The sequence below is a fragment of the Mizuhopecten yessoensis genome, unplaced genomic scaffold, assembly GCF_002113885.1.
Source record: "Mizuhopecten yessoensis strain PY_sf001 unplaced genomic scaffold, ASM211388v2 scaffold716353, whole genome shotgun sequence".
NCBI classification, from domain to species: Eukaryota; Metazoa; Mollusca; class Bivalvia; order Pectinida; family Pectinidae; genus Mizuhopecten; species Mizuhopecten yessoensis.
Genome location: NW_018480074.1, coordinates 500,433 through 517,911, shown reverse-complemented (window position 1 = coordinate 517,911; position 17,479 = coordinate 500,433). Strand labels below are relative to the sequence as shown.

General features: G+C 37.1%; 1 protein-coding gene and 1 long non-coding RNA gene across 2 annotated transcripts in view; one reads left to right on the top strand and one right to left on the bottom strand.

Annotated features, from left to right (window-relative positions):
- Positions 1-17,479, bottom strand: part of LOC110443581 — a 230,151-nt gene that overhangs the window by 163,545 nt on the left and 49,127 nt on the right. The window contains exons 5-7 of the mRNA XM_021487872.1: positions 15,122-15,211; positions 14,095-14,172; positions 9,126-9,218 (exon numbers count right to left, since the gene is read on the bottom strand). Of these exons, the coding sequence (XP_021343547.1) occupies positions 9,126-9,218; positions 14,095-14,172; positions 15,122-15,211 (261 nt within the window). The remainder of the gene's footprint in view (positions 1-9,125; positions 9,219-14,094; positions 14,173-15,121; positions 15,212-17,479) is intronic.
- LOC110443576 lies at positions 5,619-6,721 on the top strand. The gene is made up of 2 exons (XR_002462130.1): positions 5,619-6,035; positions 6,579-6,721. It is a non-coding gene; the product is annotated as an uncharacterized LOC110443576 (long non-coding RNA).

Sequence of the window (17,479 nt, the reverse complement as noted above, 5' to 3'; positions counted from 1 at the left end):
TTAATTATGCACAAGATGCCAGAATCCATGACTATAAGACATGGCACGCCCAACATTATCCCAGTATATCTCTTCAAATATATCACAGTACGTCATCAATCCAGTCTATCAGGGACTGTATACACCACACCCAACACAGCCCTCCAGTCTATCTGGGAACGTCCAACACCCAACACAGCCCTCCAGTCTATCAGGGACCATCCCACACCCAACACAGCCCTCTAGTCTATCAGGTAACGTCCCACACCCAACACAGCGCTCCAGTCTATCAGGGACCATCCCACAACAAACACAGCCCTCTTGTCTATCAGGGACCATCCCACACCCAACACAGCCCTCTAGTCTATCAGGGACCATCCCACACCCAACACAGCCCTCTAGTCTATCAGGGACCATCCCATACCAAACACAGCCCTCTAGTCAATCAGGTAACGTCCCACACCCAACACAGCCCTCCAGTCTATCAGGGACCATCCCACAACCAACACAGCCCTCCAGTCTATCAGGGACCATCCCACACCAAACACAGCCTTCCAGTCTATCCAGGTCTGTCCCACACCCAACACAGCCCCCGGTCTATCAGTGACTGTCCAACCCAAACACAGCCCTCCAGTCTAACAGAGACTGTCCCACCCCAAACACAGCCATCCGGTCCATCAGGGACTGTCCCACACCCGACACAACCCTCCAGTCTATCCAGGTCTGTCCCACATACAACACAACCCTCCAGTCTATCCAGGTCTGTCCCACATCCAACACAGCCCTCCAGTCTATCCAGGTCTGTCCCACATCCAACAAAGCCCTCCAGTCTATCAGGTACCATCCCACATCCAACAAAGCCCTCCAGTCTATCAGGGACCATCCCACACCCAACACAACCCTCCAGTCTATCCAGGTCTGTCCCACACCCAACACAGCCCTCCAGTCTATCAGGGACCATCCCACACCCAACACAACCCTCCAGTCTATCCAGGTCTGTCCCTCATCCAACAAAGCCCTCCAGTTTATCAGGGACCATCCCACACCCAAAACAGGCCTCCAGTCGATCAGGGACCGTCCCACACCAAACACAGCCCTCCAGTCCATCAGGGACTGCCCAACATCCAATACAGCTCTCCGGTCTATCAGGGACCATCCCACACCAAACACAGCCCTCCAGTCCATCAGGGACTGCCCAACATCCAATACAGCTCTCCGGTCTATCAGGGACTGTCCCACACCCAACACAGCCCGCCAGGCTATCAGGGACTGTCCCATGCCCAACAAAGCCGTCCAGTCTATCAGGGACTGTCCCATGCCCAACCCAGCCCTCCAGTCTATCAGGGACTGTCCCACGCCCAACAAAGCCCTCCGGTCTATCAGGGACCATCCCACACCCAACACAGCCCTCCAGTCTATCAGGGACTGTCCCATGCCCAACAAAGCCCTCCAGTCTATCAGGGACTGTCCCATGCCCAACACAGCCCTCCAGTCTATCAGGGACTGTCCCACACCCGACAGAGCCCTCCGGTCTATCAGGGACTGTCCCATGCCCAACACAGCCCTCCAGTCTATCAGGGACCATCCCACACCCGACACAGCCCTCCAGTCTATCAGGGACTGTCCCATGCCCAACAAAGCCCTCCGGTCTATCAGGGACTGTCCCACACCCAACACAGCCCTCCAGTCTATCAGGGACTGTCCCACACCCAACACAGCCCTCCAGTCTATCAGGGACCATCCCACACCCAACACAGCCCTCCAGTCTATCAGGGACTGTCCCACACCCAACACAGCCCTCCAGTCTATCAGGGACTATCCCACACCCAACACAGCCCTCCAGTCTATCAGGGACTGTCCCACACCCAACACAGCCCTCTTTGTTAAATTGATGAGCTTCCTGCGTCCAACACAGCCCTAAAGACTATTAGGTTTTGTAAAGTGTCATCTTAATGATTAACTAAAAAAAAATCAGTCAAACTTAAAGTAAAGGGCTTGTTAGTTAGGTACGTCATGTTACTTTACTAGAAAAAAATACTGTTATGTTGACTTTGAGGTTTCGCTATGTTCTGGGGAATCTGCAATAACATGTGTCATAAAGTAGAATTCTCAATCATTTTGGAATAAGATATTCAAAACATATGAATAGCTTCGGGTAACTAGAGTGTGTTGAATTAGTAAATATCCAGGTATGTAACTAGAACATCATCGCAATTAAATGGAGATCTTCTATTTTAAAAAGAACATTTAAATAATTACACCCTTAGAGTTAGAAAGAAAAATGATGTTCCTCAGCATTCCTAATGAAACATCTTGTACTTTGGGGCTGACAACATAAAACAAAACTATACAGCTAAATTGATAAAAATACCTGTCATTTTTCCAATCAACATCAAAAGATCGCCAAACTGCTGTTTTTGATCGCCAAACTTCTGTAGCCTTCTGACATTCCACATGAATAACTCATGATTAAGTTCATATAAAGTTTTTGGAACTTTTACAAAAATTGCAGTGTTTTTAATAAAAAATAATAATTATTTTTTTTCCTAAATTTTGGCTGGATAGCAAGCTTGATTTTCAAACTTTGCAGATATGGATCTCATGTTATTTTTCGGTAAGAATTTTCACATCCCATGATTTCAATAAAAAGTTCTGATCATATTCATTGATATTACTCTAGGTGGAACCTGATGTACCTATAGACATTGCCCGCTGCTGTCCTAACGCAACAATATTCTCTGCGAGCTGATGACTAAGACCTGACGACGTGAAACCAAACCGAGACTGCACATGCCGACATTATGATTACAAGCAATGTGCTATTAATATTTCATTTGTGGTTAAGAGATGAAAATATATGTCAGCAGTTATGCAATTTTGTGGAGAGTTGAGTCATAATTTCATGCAGAGAAGTTTTCTTTTCCTTCGTTAGATTAAGTTTTGTAGACTGTAAAACATGTAAAATAAGAAATAAAAATGTTTATCAAAAATAAAATTAGGACCGCAAAATGGCTATTATACCCAATACTCTGTTAGACTCAAAGACAGAGCTACGTATTTTTAAATAATTCACAAAACTAAATGTTATCTAATATCAGGATCTGATTTATGAATAAATACAAATCTAAAATTTTGTAATCCTCTAAATTGACTGTAAGCAGAAAAATATTGCCATCTTCACAGACATCATCAAACAGTTTTTAATTTTTGAACCGATTTGTTTCTTTTGCTTGAGTCACTGTGACAGCAAGCTATATGCTATCATGCTTGACTTCCTGTAGAGCCTGGGCCATCTGCAGAAACTGAATTATGGGTTTATCGTATTTCATAGATAAGTATTTCTTTCCTCTCATTTTTATTATTTGATGGAAAATCAAGACTGATTTGTTTTCCTCCATGCAGATAATGAGCCATGTGAAGAGCTTGCCACTCCATGTTGTTTCTATCAAAAATGGCTGCCATCACTGTCCTTAACTTATATATCACTCACAGATCTTTCCAATAAATAAGAGCTGCTGAAATTTTATATACGTATTGTAAATATCTTTATTAATCATACTTTGCAGGCTAGCAGCTTAGCAGACATGGATTACATAACATCTAGTGCTAAAAAACAGATTATTTAAAACTATATAATTAAAGCTGTGTGTGATTCCAAGATTGAAAATGAGATTTTAATCGATATTGCAGGCAACTAGCTCAAAATGCCATAAAAACGTTCTTCATAAATAATTTCTATGAATTCAGAATTTTCCTGACATATATTGTTTGTTCCAAAGTTTATTTCAGGATTGACACAATACATTTTTACCATACCCTCCTCCCTGCTTATTGAGTCTTTCGTTTGTCCCTACTCTACAGTCAAACCAACAGTACATAAGTCAAGACATTTACGTTTAGCAAAAGTCTGGAAAATCCAATGGTCTGAGCATAAGATTCAAGATTAATTAATATCCAACATATTCCTCAATCAACAATCCCCTGATTTTATACTTAAGCTTCATAATAACACATCTACTCATCCATCCTGCAACTCATATCTAATTTCTTAAGCACACTGATTTCATCAAAGTTTGGAACATATGAATGTTTTTTTCTCTGTGTTTTCTCCAAATGTAATGAAGGTATATATAACATAGTAACACAGGCTACAGTCCCCAGTGAAGTTTAGCCTATGCCAAAAAACTTTTCGATTTTGATAGAAACAGCCTCTTAGATTTGACCCCTCCCCACCAATTGAGGTTCCTGATACAGACCCTCATGTTTTGACCCCTCTCCCCACCAGTCTGAGGGCCCCAGGGTCTTCCAGGTTGGGGAGGAGGGAATGGGGGTCTGCATGCCTGATTTCTTCCAAATTACAACATGCACATGTGCTTGGTGATTCACCCCTCCTCCCCAGGGTCTGCACTTTTATCAGACCCCGGAATCAAGGCAGAACACAGACCAGGAAAAACCTCTGGAACTGTAGTTTGATTTCTAGATAAAACACTGGAAAATAGACAAAGCTGAACCTACCAAAAATAACATGTGATCTTAATTAGTGCTTTTGTATCTAAATGGGGCATGCACGTATCTATGACAACACGGAGAAATAGTTTAGCTACCATTACATTCGATTGTCAAAAGATAACTTTTTAAAATCTTTACTGTTTTGCAGAATTCAAAGTTAACTCATTGACCCCTGAAGACGCATTTGAACTCTTCCAATTCAAAGGTTGGAATAGTTCATTATGAAATTCCAGGGGTGAATGAGTTAAGGAACATATGTCTCAAAATTATCTTCTTTGTTGCAAAGTTCAACAGTATCTATCAATAACTACATTTCATCATCTTTGAAAGTTATTTAAGTTTACACTGAAGACGCAGAGGGCTGAAATGGAGGTGATTTACAATTCTTTACCACAATGAAACATCAGAGTGATTCCAAACTTCTACAAAGATGATTTTATCTTCACTGGATTTATTGGTGTACTGTTCATCACATGTGTGATTGCAGCTTGTTTAGAAACAATACACAGAGCATACTGTTGGGTGTATTATTTTATTATGGGTGTGACCACAGCTGTGTAATATACAAGCAGTAAATACAGCAGCTAGATTTCCTACTGTTTAATCATAAGTATGATTACAGCATATGGCTTGGCAGGTTCATATCTGGAAAATTACAGATCCCCAAAATACATCCCAACACTCACATAAAAGGAACCAGAAATCAAATGAATTCCTGACAATTTTTTAAGACATTATGTAAAGGCAGCTTCCTACATTTACAGATTTAGATAACAATGATTTAGATAACAATTTTTATACCACTTACCACTAATCCTGACAAGTAATGTTAACAAACCAGAAATTCAGTGTTATACATTTCTCACCCTATGATATCACAAAACTACCATTTGTATGACACTTTATCCACCATTAAAGTTATGTTTTCATTATACAGCGAGGTAGCAATTTGTCTTACGACTTACAAAAATTAACTTAACTATTAGAAATAAATGCCAAAAATTACTAGGTAGATCATATTACAAAGTTGTTCGTACTTTTTTAAGTTTTAGCTGTTAATGCAAAAAATTCTACAAATTTTTGTGAAAGCAAAATGTTTGGACAAATTATGTTAATGATCAGAACATGAAATGCCCAGCCTAGTTAAATGTAAGCAAGCATGGTTTAACAGGGTAACAAATGTTTGTCTTACTCCTATCTGGTTCTATATGAACAAGTCTGGGTTATAGAAATGTTTGTTTCATCCTGATCTTGTTCAATGTGAACTAGTCTGGATTATAGCAGGGTTGCCAACTCCCACGGCGTGAGACAAAAACTCACGCAAAAACGTCCTTACTCACGCTGAAACAATCCTCACGCCACGTGAGGTATAAATCTCACGCATTCGAAAATATTCTCCCTCTATCCCACGCGAAGCCATAAATCGGCAATTTTTAGCTTGAGTCGTACAAAGGGGAATAACTCTTATTGCAACGTTGTGCTTTGGAAGTGAGCTGACGAGAGGTGTCGCTTTACATCCGGTGGAAACGAATGTAATATATCGTAAGGTGAGTTGTTTTCACAATCGTCTGGTGGATAATTATACCGAACTACTCGGTAGTGAAGCGGACATAAAACCTATCAATCAATCAATCAAGTTGTTTTCACTCGTAAACTTAATATTGAACGTACCTATCGCACAGAAAAAGAAAGTTTTAAATAATATCGTCGTGTATTAGGAGATTGTTTTTAGGCCCTGCCTTCACAAATATTAAGAGAAAACGATTCTTGAATCACGAACAGACAGCCGCTGATGGCTGATGAAAAGTTCGAAGTTATTTTTTGCAGTAAAGTGGCGTATATGATTTCACACACCAGAGACTTGTAGTAATAAACAATTTTAATCTGATGCGATGAAAAAATAACGTGATCGGATTTTGCAAACGTGGTATAAATGCTAAGGGTCTTACTGTTATTTGTTGCTTAGAATAGTAGCCAGAAGTAATTGTAAAAAAAATTTCACTGTCAAATTATCATATTTTCATGTTATGAACTTTTTCATGTTACTATGGTAAAGTTCTTACTTTTGATATGAACTGTTTTTTAAACAGGTCATGGAAATACAGAAAAAAGACTGCTACCTGTTCTAGGCAAGGGTGGAATCGTTACAAGAAAGGCCTTTGATTATATGATGTGTTGCATTTCTGATGTCAGTTTTTTTTGTGTAATAAATAAAAATCTTTTATATATCTGCAAAAAATGTTTTGTTTTATTTTCCTACAAAGATCTTGAAGTGAAAATATCAACAATGCAGATGTTATAGTAGTCAGAGAAAGCCAGGATTTGTTTGATACATTTGTAAATGTTATCTTAATTAACACCCAAAACGACGTTACGCTGCGACGCCGTCAAAAGTCTCACACATTGAAAAACCCAGTGGAGGGAGATCTCCCACACTGGACTCCTAAGAGGTTGGCAACCCTGCTATAGAAATGTTTGTTTCTCTCTGATCTTGTTCAATGTGAACAAGTCTGGGTTATATAAATGTTTGTTTCACTCTGATCTTCAGTTCAATGTGAACTAGTCTGGGTTATTGAAATGTTTTACTCTGATATGGTACAGCTAAGGGCAGACAACTTTAAACAAAAGCAATCTACAAGTAAACCAATTTCTTAAAAACCTAAGAAAACTGTCAAGTGATATATACTAGCAGCAGATAGCTGTATTTTTTCATCGACAAACTGTCTGTATCCTCACATTTTTCAGATAAACACTGGGAACAAATGACTTCAACAAAGCCATAATGTTAACATGTTTCCAAGATTCTTTTTTCTAAAGCAATCAAGAACGAATACAATCAGTTCTTTGTGAGTTTTCCTCGCCATTGTTGACAGATATCTCTATATTCTCAGGAAACTTTTATCAAACAAGGGCCTGATACAAACACATAAGATCGCTGTTGTAATTCACAAAATACTCTACATCAGGAAAAAATGTGCTGACTAACCGATCAAAGATAAGCAAATATTTTTTCTTTCATATAAATATCTTATCTGGAACCAAGAAATCTTTTCCTTTTAATGTGCACATGTTTTCTCCATTTGCAGCAGACAGAAACAGAAACACAAAAACTGATGACTCAATGGCTTAGGGTAACTGCACGCTTTACTATCATAGGGTGATAGCTTATCCGTAATTTTTTCCCCATCTTTCACAATGTGACTCGACCACTAAACACAGACTGGAGACCAGAGTAAGCAATCAAGATGTTTATTTCAATAAACATTGATAGATATATTAAGACAACTAGAGGGTTAGATATTCAACTGACAAAGAGGAGACGCTTTCCCTGTTAAAGGGAGATAAGCAGGCTGATGCTTCGCTGTTACAGACGAGATGTGGGGTCTTAGCCTTCAAATCGAATCCTAATTTAACAGTCAGGTAAGAACAACCATCTACAGTACATGATATAAACATGGTTTAATTTCCATATTAAACCTTATGGCAGACATGGCTATAAATAAGAAATCATATATTGTGTTAACATCACCTGTTCTCTGCCTTAACAACCATCCATTTTATCCAGCCAGCTATTTTACCTTCCTACATCCATTTTATCCAGCCAGCTATTTTACCTTCCTAGCTCTATCTATTGACTGATAGCTTGATTATGTAATTAATTTCTTTTTCGGTTACTAACAAGCAAATCACATTTCCAACTCGGATATAATCAAAGCTTCCATGATTGTCAGAACCTGTTTTTAATCTATTCTATAACAAGTCAATCAACTTTCAACTTCTGATACTATCACACCTTTATCAACACTTTTTCTCTACCTGCGCCATATAATTTAGGGTTTAATTACAGTACACTGACAGCAGAACCAGAAAAAAACATGCAGCAAATGTCAGCCCTGTTTTGATTGGTGCAGAATTGACTGCAGATGAATTTCAACTGCTGTAGGTCGGTCTGTTGCTGTCACTTTGCAGCAGAAACGTTGAAAACATATCCGACAGATCTTGGTTTAACGACACAAAATTTGCAGACGGTTCTGTCAGCAACAAAATCCTATCAACTAAATAACAACAAATATACACCAATCCATCACGTCCTGTAAAGACTTCCTAGACATCTTCATGATAGAAACCGACCAATCAAGAGCATGAGATGATAAAACCGACCAATCAAGAGCATGAGAAGATAAAACCGACCAATCAAGGGCATGAGATGATAAAATCGACCAACAATAGTTGATATTTATCTATCCTCGAAATCGCCAATTCTACACAAAAACCAATGTTGTTGAAAAAATTTGGGGGAGGGGGGGGGGTTCCTGCAAAAAAATGCTTGTCATTTATCAAGATGTATTTGTTATCAACATTCCTTTTTTCTGAAACTTTCACTTAAAGTATATTATGTAATGGCACTAGGTCAATCCTGATAGGAGCACTGCATGTTTGTCATGGGAACGTCTCTACCCTGAAATAATAAATACAACTGCCTGAAAAAGACATCAAACATAGGATTTCATTATCGTATCGTTTTTGATGTTTTGTAGACAGCATCATCTTAGGAAAGACAACAAAACTAGATATAAACAATGCTTCTGTGTCAGTGTGCACATCCATTGTTTACCATTTTGTTTACTTTGACTTACCTGGAAATGGAGGATTATGGTCCAGAGGAGCCCTAGCGTTAGTTTTGGGTTGCCGTCGACGATTTCATCTGATCGAATGTTTACAAGTTTGATCTGAAAAGAGAAGATTACAACGAAAACTATTATTCTGAAACAAGAATATCTGTCAGATGTGAATACCCTCTTAGCCCTGTGCTTGACCCATAAATAGCAACAGTGACCTTGGCTTTGACCTTGGGACCCTGAAATACAAACTCATCCCAAGGTATTCTCATACTTGATTAAACTTTGATGAAAATACATTTACTTTGTAAGTGAAGAAAGAATGTAGGTATATAGTCATTACAATTAATCGTTTACCCTTTCCCCACTGTAGACCTTAATGGATTCATCCAAATCAATGCATGGTAGAGTCTACTGGATTTATATAAGGGTGGACATGGGTAAAATGATGAAAATAATGAAATTGAAGCCTGCAAATTTGGTGCATATGCAAGATTCTCAATATTTTAAGTCTTTTTACAGTTAATTTGCTAAACTGTTGATTTTGAAAATTATCAAAAAAGAATATCGGACAAATCCCATTAATATGTTAACATTTGACACATGAGGATGCAATCTCTACATATCTTAACTAAGTGACAACAACAATGTGCTTTAATCTGTCATAACATTACAGAAAAGGCTACAACACTGTGCTACAAAATCATAATGTGATTTTCTTCTGCCTGGATGAGTCAGTTTCACATATCATAGCAACCCCCAGCAGGTCTCTCTAGTATATCCCAGCAGGTCTCTCTAGTATATCCCAGCAGGTCTCTCTAGTAACCCCCAGCAGGTATCTCTAATATATCCCAGCAGGTCTCTCTAGTATATCCGAGCAGGTCTCTCTAGTAACCCCCAGCAGGTCTCTCTAGTATATCCCAGCAGGGCTCTCTAGTATATCCCAGCAGGTCTCTCTAGTAACCCCCAGCAGGTCTCTCTATTATATCCCAGCAGGTATCTCTAGTATACCCCAGCAGGTATCTCTAGTGTATCCCAGCAGGTCTCTCTAGTATATCCCAGCAGTTCTCTCTAGTATATCCCAGCAGGTCTCTCTAGTAACTCCCAGCAGGTCTCTCTAGTATATCCCAGCAGGACTCTCTAGTATATCCCAGCAGGTCTCTCTAGTAACTCCCAGCAGGTCTCTCTAGTATATCCCAGCAGGACTCTCTAGTATATCCCAGCAGGTCTCTCTAGTAACCCCCAGCAGGTATCTCTAATATATCCCAGCAGGTCTCTCTAGTATATCCGAGCAGGTCTCTCTAGTAACCCCCAGCACGTCTCTCTAGTATATCCCAGCAGGTATCTCTAGTATATCCCAGCAGGTCTCTCTTGTATATCCCAGCAGGTCTCTCTAGTATATCCCAGAAGGTCTCTCTAGTACATCCCAGCAGGTCTCTCTAGTATATCCCAGCAGGACTCTCTAGTATATCCCAGCAGGTCTCTCTAGTAACCCCCAGCAGGTCTCGCTAATATATCCCAGCAGGTCTCTCTAGTATATCCGAGCAGGTCTCTCTAGTAACCCCCAGCAGGTCTCGCTAATATATCCCAGCAGGTCTCTCTAGTATATCCCAGAAGGTCTCTCTAGTACATCCCAGCAGGTCTCTCTAGTATATCCCAGCAGGGCTCTCTAGTATATCCCAGCAGGTCTCTCTAGTAACTCCCAGCAGGTCTCTCTAGTATATCCCAGCAGGTCCCTCTAGTATATCCCAGCAGGTCTCTCTAGTATAGCCCAGCAGGTCTCTCTAGTATATCCCAGCAGGTCCCTCTAGTATATCCCAGCAGGTCTCTCTAGTATAGCCCAGCAGGTCTCTCTAGTATATCCCAGCAGGTCTCTCTAGTATATAACACTGCCATGGATATGATCAGGAGATGAAATGATTATAACCGTAATCTTGTTTAGGTAATCCTCTTATCCGTGTCAGCACGACTTACTGCTGAGCATTTTCCATTTTTATCTATTTTTGTACGTACTGATGTCCTATCTTCTCCAACTTCCATTGAATGCCTTTGAGCTTATTATATGAGTAATTTAACTAAAAGATAACATATTTTGTAAATTCATATCGTTTTTTTCTGAAACAAAAGCAATTATTTCATGACTGATCATACAAATTTCTATTTTAATCTTAATTTTGAACAATGGGAACTATATTTCTGTTTATCTTTGGATTTCCTATAGGAATGCAGTAGAAACAGATAAATCCTATTTTAAATATTTAAATGATTGTGAAACCTACATCAACAAACAATTACAAGTAAGTAAATGATAAGAAGTTCATCCTAAATGAGCAGAGCCGTAGGAAGTGACACATCCCTTCATCTCTCTAGAAAAGCATCAGGGAGGCCCTGGCTAATGGGGACCACCCTTGGAGAACAGAGATCACTACTATATACACTATTTGTTTTCAGTTTCAATAATTAAGAAAATACCATACGTCAGCATAAATATGTCATACAACTAAAAGAACAGATTCATAGCCTGATGAACTACAAACTGAGTGGTTCATAGCTTAATTAACTAGTCAAAGTGAATGGTTCATATTCTGATTAACTACAGTCAAACTGATTGGTTCATAGTCTGATTAACTAGTCAAACAAGTGGTTCATAGTCTGATTAACTACAGACAAACGAGTGGTTCATAGCTTAATTAACTACAGTCAAACTGAACGGTTCATTTAAGCCTGAGTTTTTGAGACTTTTATGTTTGTTATATTTAAGTTTGGTAATCTAAATTCTTTACCTCAGATATGTTCAAAATTATTGAAATCAATGGCTCAAGCATGTGTTGGTACTCGGGACATCAAAGAACATGAACCATAAAATTTGTTTATAAACAAAACAAAAATTATATGTTTAAATTTACAACTTGAAGTGTTTTTAAAAAGTTTTTAAAAGTTAAGCCTCTACTTGTAACTTAGCCAAACAGTAAGTTTATCTGTAAACCTCCCCATTTGTGTCGAGAGTACAACTGTACTAGATGAAGAATCACGCCAACTGTTGTTGATGGATTAGGATATCAAGAAAAATAATTGACATTTGTGTTCATTTCATTACCATGGGTTCCTACCCTCCCTAAATCAAGTGTTCTCCTTCAAATACCTCAGAAGTGTAAACGAAGAATTAAAATGTCCAGGTTTTGTTGCATTCCTCTCCCCGAATCTGTTGTTTACCGTATCATTAACGGCTGTACGAAGACCAGCATTGGTACAAGTCTCTATAGCTTCCGTTAATGATCCAAGATTTGTTTTTTTTTTGACGTTATGTTTGCTACAATTCTAACTAAAACTTGTTGTAAAATTGTTTAAGTCTATAACACAAACAAGGCAACAGGGCAAGGAATGTTGTTAACCTTTTTTTGTTTAAACATTCTGGAACTTTAGAGAAATTCTCTTGTTTAGAGGCTATAATAGCATTACAAAGGTGCTCATCACCCGCTTCAGAAAGTTGTTCCTCAATCTGGTACACTGTAGTAAATCAGCTACTTTGTACGACGTACGCTACCTTACATGTTACACTTGCGATTTGTGTAAGGTTTAAGGACATTCTCTTGTTTAGAGTCTATAATAGCATTACAAGGGTGCTCATCACCTGCTTCCGAAAGTTGTTCCTCAATCTGGTAATAAGTCGGCTACTTTGTGCGATGTATGCTATACGCTACCTTACGTATTATACTTGCGATTGGTGTTAGATTTAAGGACGTTCTCTCGATTATGTCATTTTAAACTCAAGACATTTGAAACAAATAGGTCAATTTGATGGATAACACTTTCCCTTAAGTACAATAAAAAATAACATTTTGCTACAGTTGAACCAGTTCTATCATTAACAATTAAAACATAATTTCTGGTTCTATCATTAACAATTAAAACATAATGAAAATTAACTGTTTTAACCTTTGAAGCAAAACTTAAGTAATAGTCAAGAAAACTCGGTAATCCCATAGTGAGGTGATTTTCCAGTAACATAATCCTGATATGGTGCAAATAATTAGAGATTTCCCGTTTTTATTCATTTCTAAATAGAAGAATGAATACAACAGAACAGAATAATGTCCAACTTTAATTTCTAAGCGTGCTACAGGAAACTTTTCTTATATTTTAACATAACCTAACAAGAAAATGATGCTAATAAACTTTCAGTTACCTACTTACACAGGAAGTTAACTCCGAACAAACTTCTTATATACACACAACAGTACAGGAATCTTTTAATCATAAAATGAAGAATATTGAAATGAAAAAAAATAACGGTACAATAATATTGTAAAAGAAGAAAAGAAAAGAAATAAACTCTCCCAAAGTTTCTAAAAAATATCTCCACCTGACGATTATTTGTTTCGACAGGTGTATTGAGACAGATAGGGTTGAAATGAACACCCGTGCCTTATCTATCTTAGATTTATTATTAAGACTTAGAGATAGCAATGATGATTTCATTACCCAATCATGTATATTTTTAGATAACAATGACCTAGTGCTTGTATTTTGTGTTTTACTCGTAATGAAAAACAAATTATTTCAGTCGATGATACTCGTCTGTGTCAAAGGGTCAAATTTTGTGAGTAAAGAAAGTCTTGACATATCAACGTATCGGCTATAACAGTCAATGATGGAATTTTTGTGTTATAGCACAAGGCATAATTAAAGCGTCAGTCAGGGCTGGACAGTTGGCATCTGACAATTAAGTCCAAGCCTATCCTACCGCTAATAAAAATATAACTCAGGTTGAGAGGCAGTTTACCAGGAATCAACCCCTATACCCCTGTTTCAGGAACCAGAAGTCGTAACCCATTATCCCTCTCTTAGTCTGAAGTCATGCCCCAAAACACTATCTCAGAAGTCAAAAATCAAACTCCACACAACTGACTAGAAATCAGAAGTTGAAAGCGCTTTGCTATGTATATACAAGCAATGGTAGATATTGACTTAAATTCTCCATTCTTACCCCTTTCCGAGCCAGAAACTCCAGTGCTATCTGTACATTTTGAATCTTGTGGAACTTCATGCGCCCCTTTTCTCTTGGCTGCAATGATAAAACAGACACTTTAGGTCACAATCATGTCATTGTTAGACCACTACCTACATATTGCTTATTGTTACAGGATTAATCTTAATTCTAATCAAACATATGTTCCAGCCTCAAGTGGATTATTAAAAAATAAATAAAAAAGGTTCAATTGTGATAATTCCCTACATTATAAAAATGAAGTGGCTTATCAGATTATCTCTGTTCTAGAGTACTGCAGCAATTTACAAATTTATATTTAAATTCCAGCATTTTTTTTGTTTTCAATTGCTCTGAATTTGGAGGTCCTTTATTTCTTTTTCAACACACTGTACCAAATTGCTGCAAGGCTAACAGAGTTGTTCCCCCTTACTTGTATCTGGTGATCTTGTAGGAAATACTGGTTTTATAACACATAGTTTACTAGGAAGGAATACAATTTAAGAATATGAAAAAAAAAGTCTGAATATCTTATGGATACATGTACCAACTAAAACACAGATAAATAGTATATTCTGATGGAATCTAACAGGTAATTTGGTCCTTACAGATGCTATACTTCTGGATAACTCAAACATTTCTCCAACCTTACCTAGGATATCACATGGTATCTTCCTTAACCTTATCAGTTTTTTTCACGAAAGGTATCATTCCCAACTTTACCAGGTATTATCACAAAGGGTTCCCATATCAACCTTACAAGTGTCACATAGGTTATCAACCTTTCCAAGTCTTATATAAAAAAAATCCAAGTCTTATATAAAAAAAAGTTTTGATGTAATTAAGGGTGCGTAGACACTTTTCCTCTTTGACGGTATTTTTAAGTGTTTTGGAACACTGTTAACTTGGATCTCATTCTTTTTACACTCACCACTGATGAGTCTTAAATGGAGAAAGTATATTTTTTAAAACCTGTTTCCCTACTTTTGTATTTTTAGTAATTATTTATGTAGGGTATCAAATTTACCAGTGATTCGTGAGCCAGCACTTCTAAAAGTGATATCAGGTTATGTCCATCTTTGAGGTCGGTAAAAAGATCCAATATCCGTCGTCCAGCCTGGGGGAAAAAAGGTAATTTCATTAAAAACAATGTCAATACATATAGATTTACCTGCCTCAGGTACATAAAATTGTTATAAAACTCAGGTAAAAATATGACAAATGACACTATATATGTGAATGAAATAATGATTGTTCATGTCTTGTCATTAAAATAAACCACAAAATCTGTGATTTATCACTGTACCTCTCTGTTTTATGATAGGGAAATAAATTTGCAACAGTATAATTTTGTCTGTGACAGAATAATTTTGTTTTCTATAATAACAATTGATTAGTTATGATGGCGGATAATTTATTCACTGGCTTGAATCAATTGAATCTTCTGATAGTACTCAATCTTACTTAAGTCAGATTAAGTACGGGCTCAAACAATGTCTACGATATAAGTGATAATCTATGACATGAATTATATATTAATTATTTTTATACATTATGTAGATATATAACTTGTAATATTTATGGTATTCAGGTATAACAATAAAATAGAGAGAAACCTGTCCAGTATATAATTAGTTAATTAATATTCATGCTTCAATCAGGACATTAAAATAATGAACATTTCTTAAAAACATTGTTAGGTTATGATACTTTTAACTTTTATCACATTTTCTTGTTTTCTAATTCAGGTTCCTAAATAAATAACAAATGTTCAACAACAAATTTGCAATATGAAGGATTTATAATTTATTTTTCTTAATTTGTTTCAAGTCCACGTTATTGTCGATGTGGTGTTTAAACCTTGACTCAAACAGTTCTACTATGCAATTCCTAAACATTACTCAATGGGAGATAACTCTGGCATCCTCCTACCAAAAAATTCATATGATACATGAGAATATTTTTCTCATGGAATTATATACACTATCAAAATATAGTGCAGACACTGTGTTGTATATATACAGGCAACTATCAAACAGTAGAATTTCATCAACATCACATAATACAAAATCTAAATACGTAACTCAAATATATATATATATAACACACTGCAAATTAACTGATAAATAACAAAATGACAGAAATTAAAAGAGGACATTTTATCAAACATCTTCAACATGCGTACCATGTATCCACCAGTTTCTGTAAATTACTGTAAACATTCTTATTTTAGTGCATTCAAATTTTAGGGTATTATCAAGTTCCACAGATTAGTGACTTGATTTGGTATACCTTGTACATGTGGGTATCGAAAATGCTAAAATAAGATTACCACTAAAATAAGTATATTTGCAGTAACCAGAAATGGTCAATGGTGAAGCATCCATGTGGTCAACAAAGCAAAAAAAAAATTGGAAAAATTCACAAATGAAATAAATACAGGTGAAAGAAACCAGGGAGTCCATGCTTCAAGAGAGATTTACATCGAATGACTCTATCTCATGTTTATCTAATCTCCAGATAGTTACTAACCGATTCTAAAAAAAAAAAAAAAAATCTTGAATTTTGTAAATCAACTAACAAGAATTTGATAAACATGTTAAACAGTGATAACAAGTTCTTTCTACCACAATTTTATTTCGACTTGTTGAGAGATCAACGTCATATTTTTTAACTAGGAATTTACTCCAGGAGGTAAGTTTGCTAATTGATATACAAAAACATGCAGTTCTCTGCTCAAATTTCACAAAATATGTTCTTTCAAATATTTTCACATCAATAAATTGTGACGGTTTGCAGAGCTAACCACTAGTATAATTTAAACATTCGTTACAGCACCAAATCGCAGATCAACAAGGGCGACTGTGGTAACAACACCAGACAACAACATGGGTAATTAACGATCAAAGTTTTCACTAAATCTAAAATGTTTACATGCATAAACCGCAACTTCATTGTTTTATTAACGAGTAAAAGTACACAACTGAACATATAACAAAGCAGGCAACCTCATAGTCTATTAATTAATTCAAATTCTCTCTCTCAATTTTCATAAAATGACCCATGCTTCATTTAAATGTCAGGGCACAGGTTGAGCATGGGTAATTTCAACTATGACGTTGCACATTCATGATGCTATCTGTTTACATTTCATGAGAATGATGTCTTTTTTAAGGTTTTATTAGGGCTGCAGCGATAGTCATACCTCACAATATAATACGTATTGTGGCACGATGCTTACGTAAATATCTGCTTAAAAGGTCAACTTCATAATGATTGAGTGCAGGACTTTTTGTCGTAGACTTCAATCGTAATTTCTATCAAAACATATCTTTGTATAATTTCTAGTACTTTGGGTAGGACTGCACAGTGGACCACATCTTTA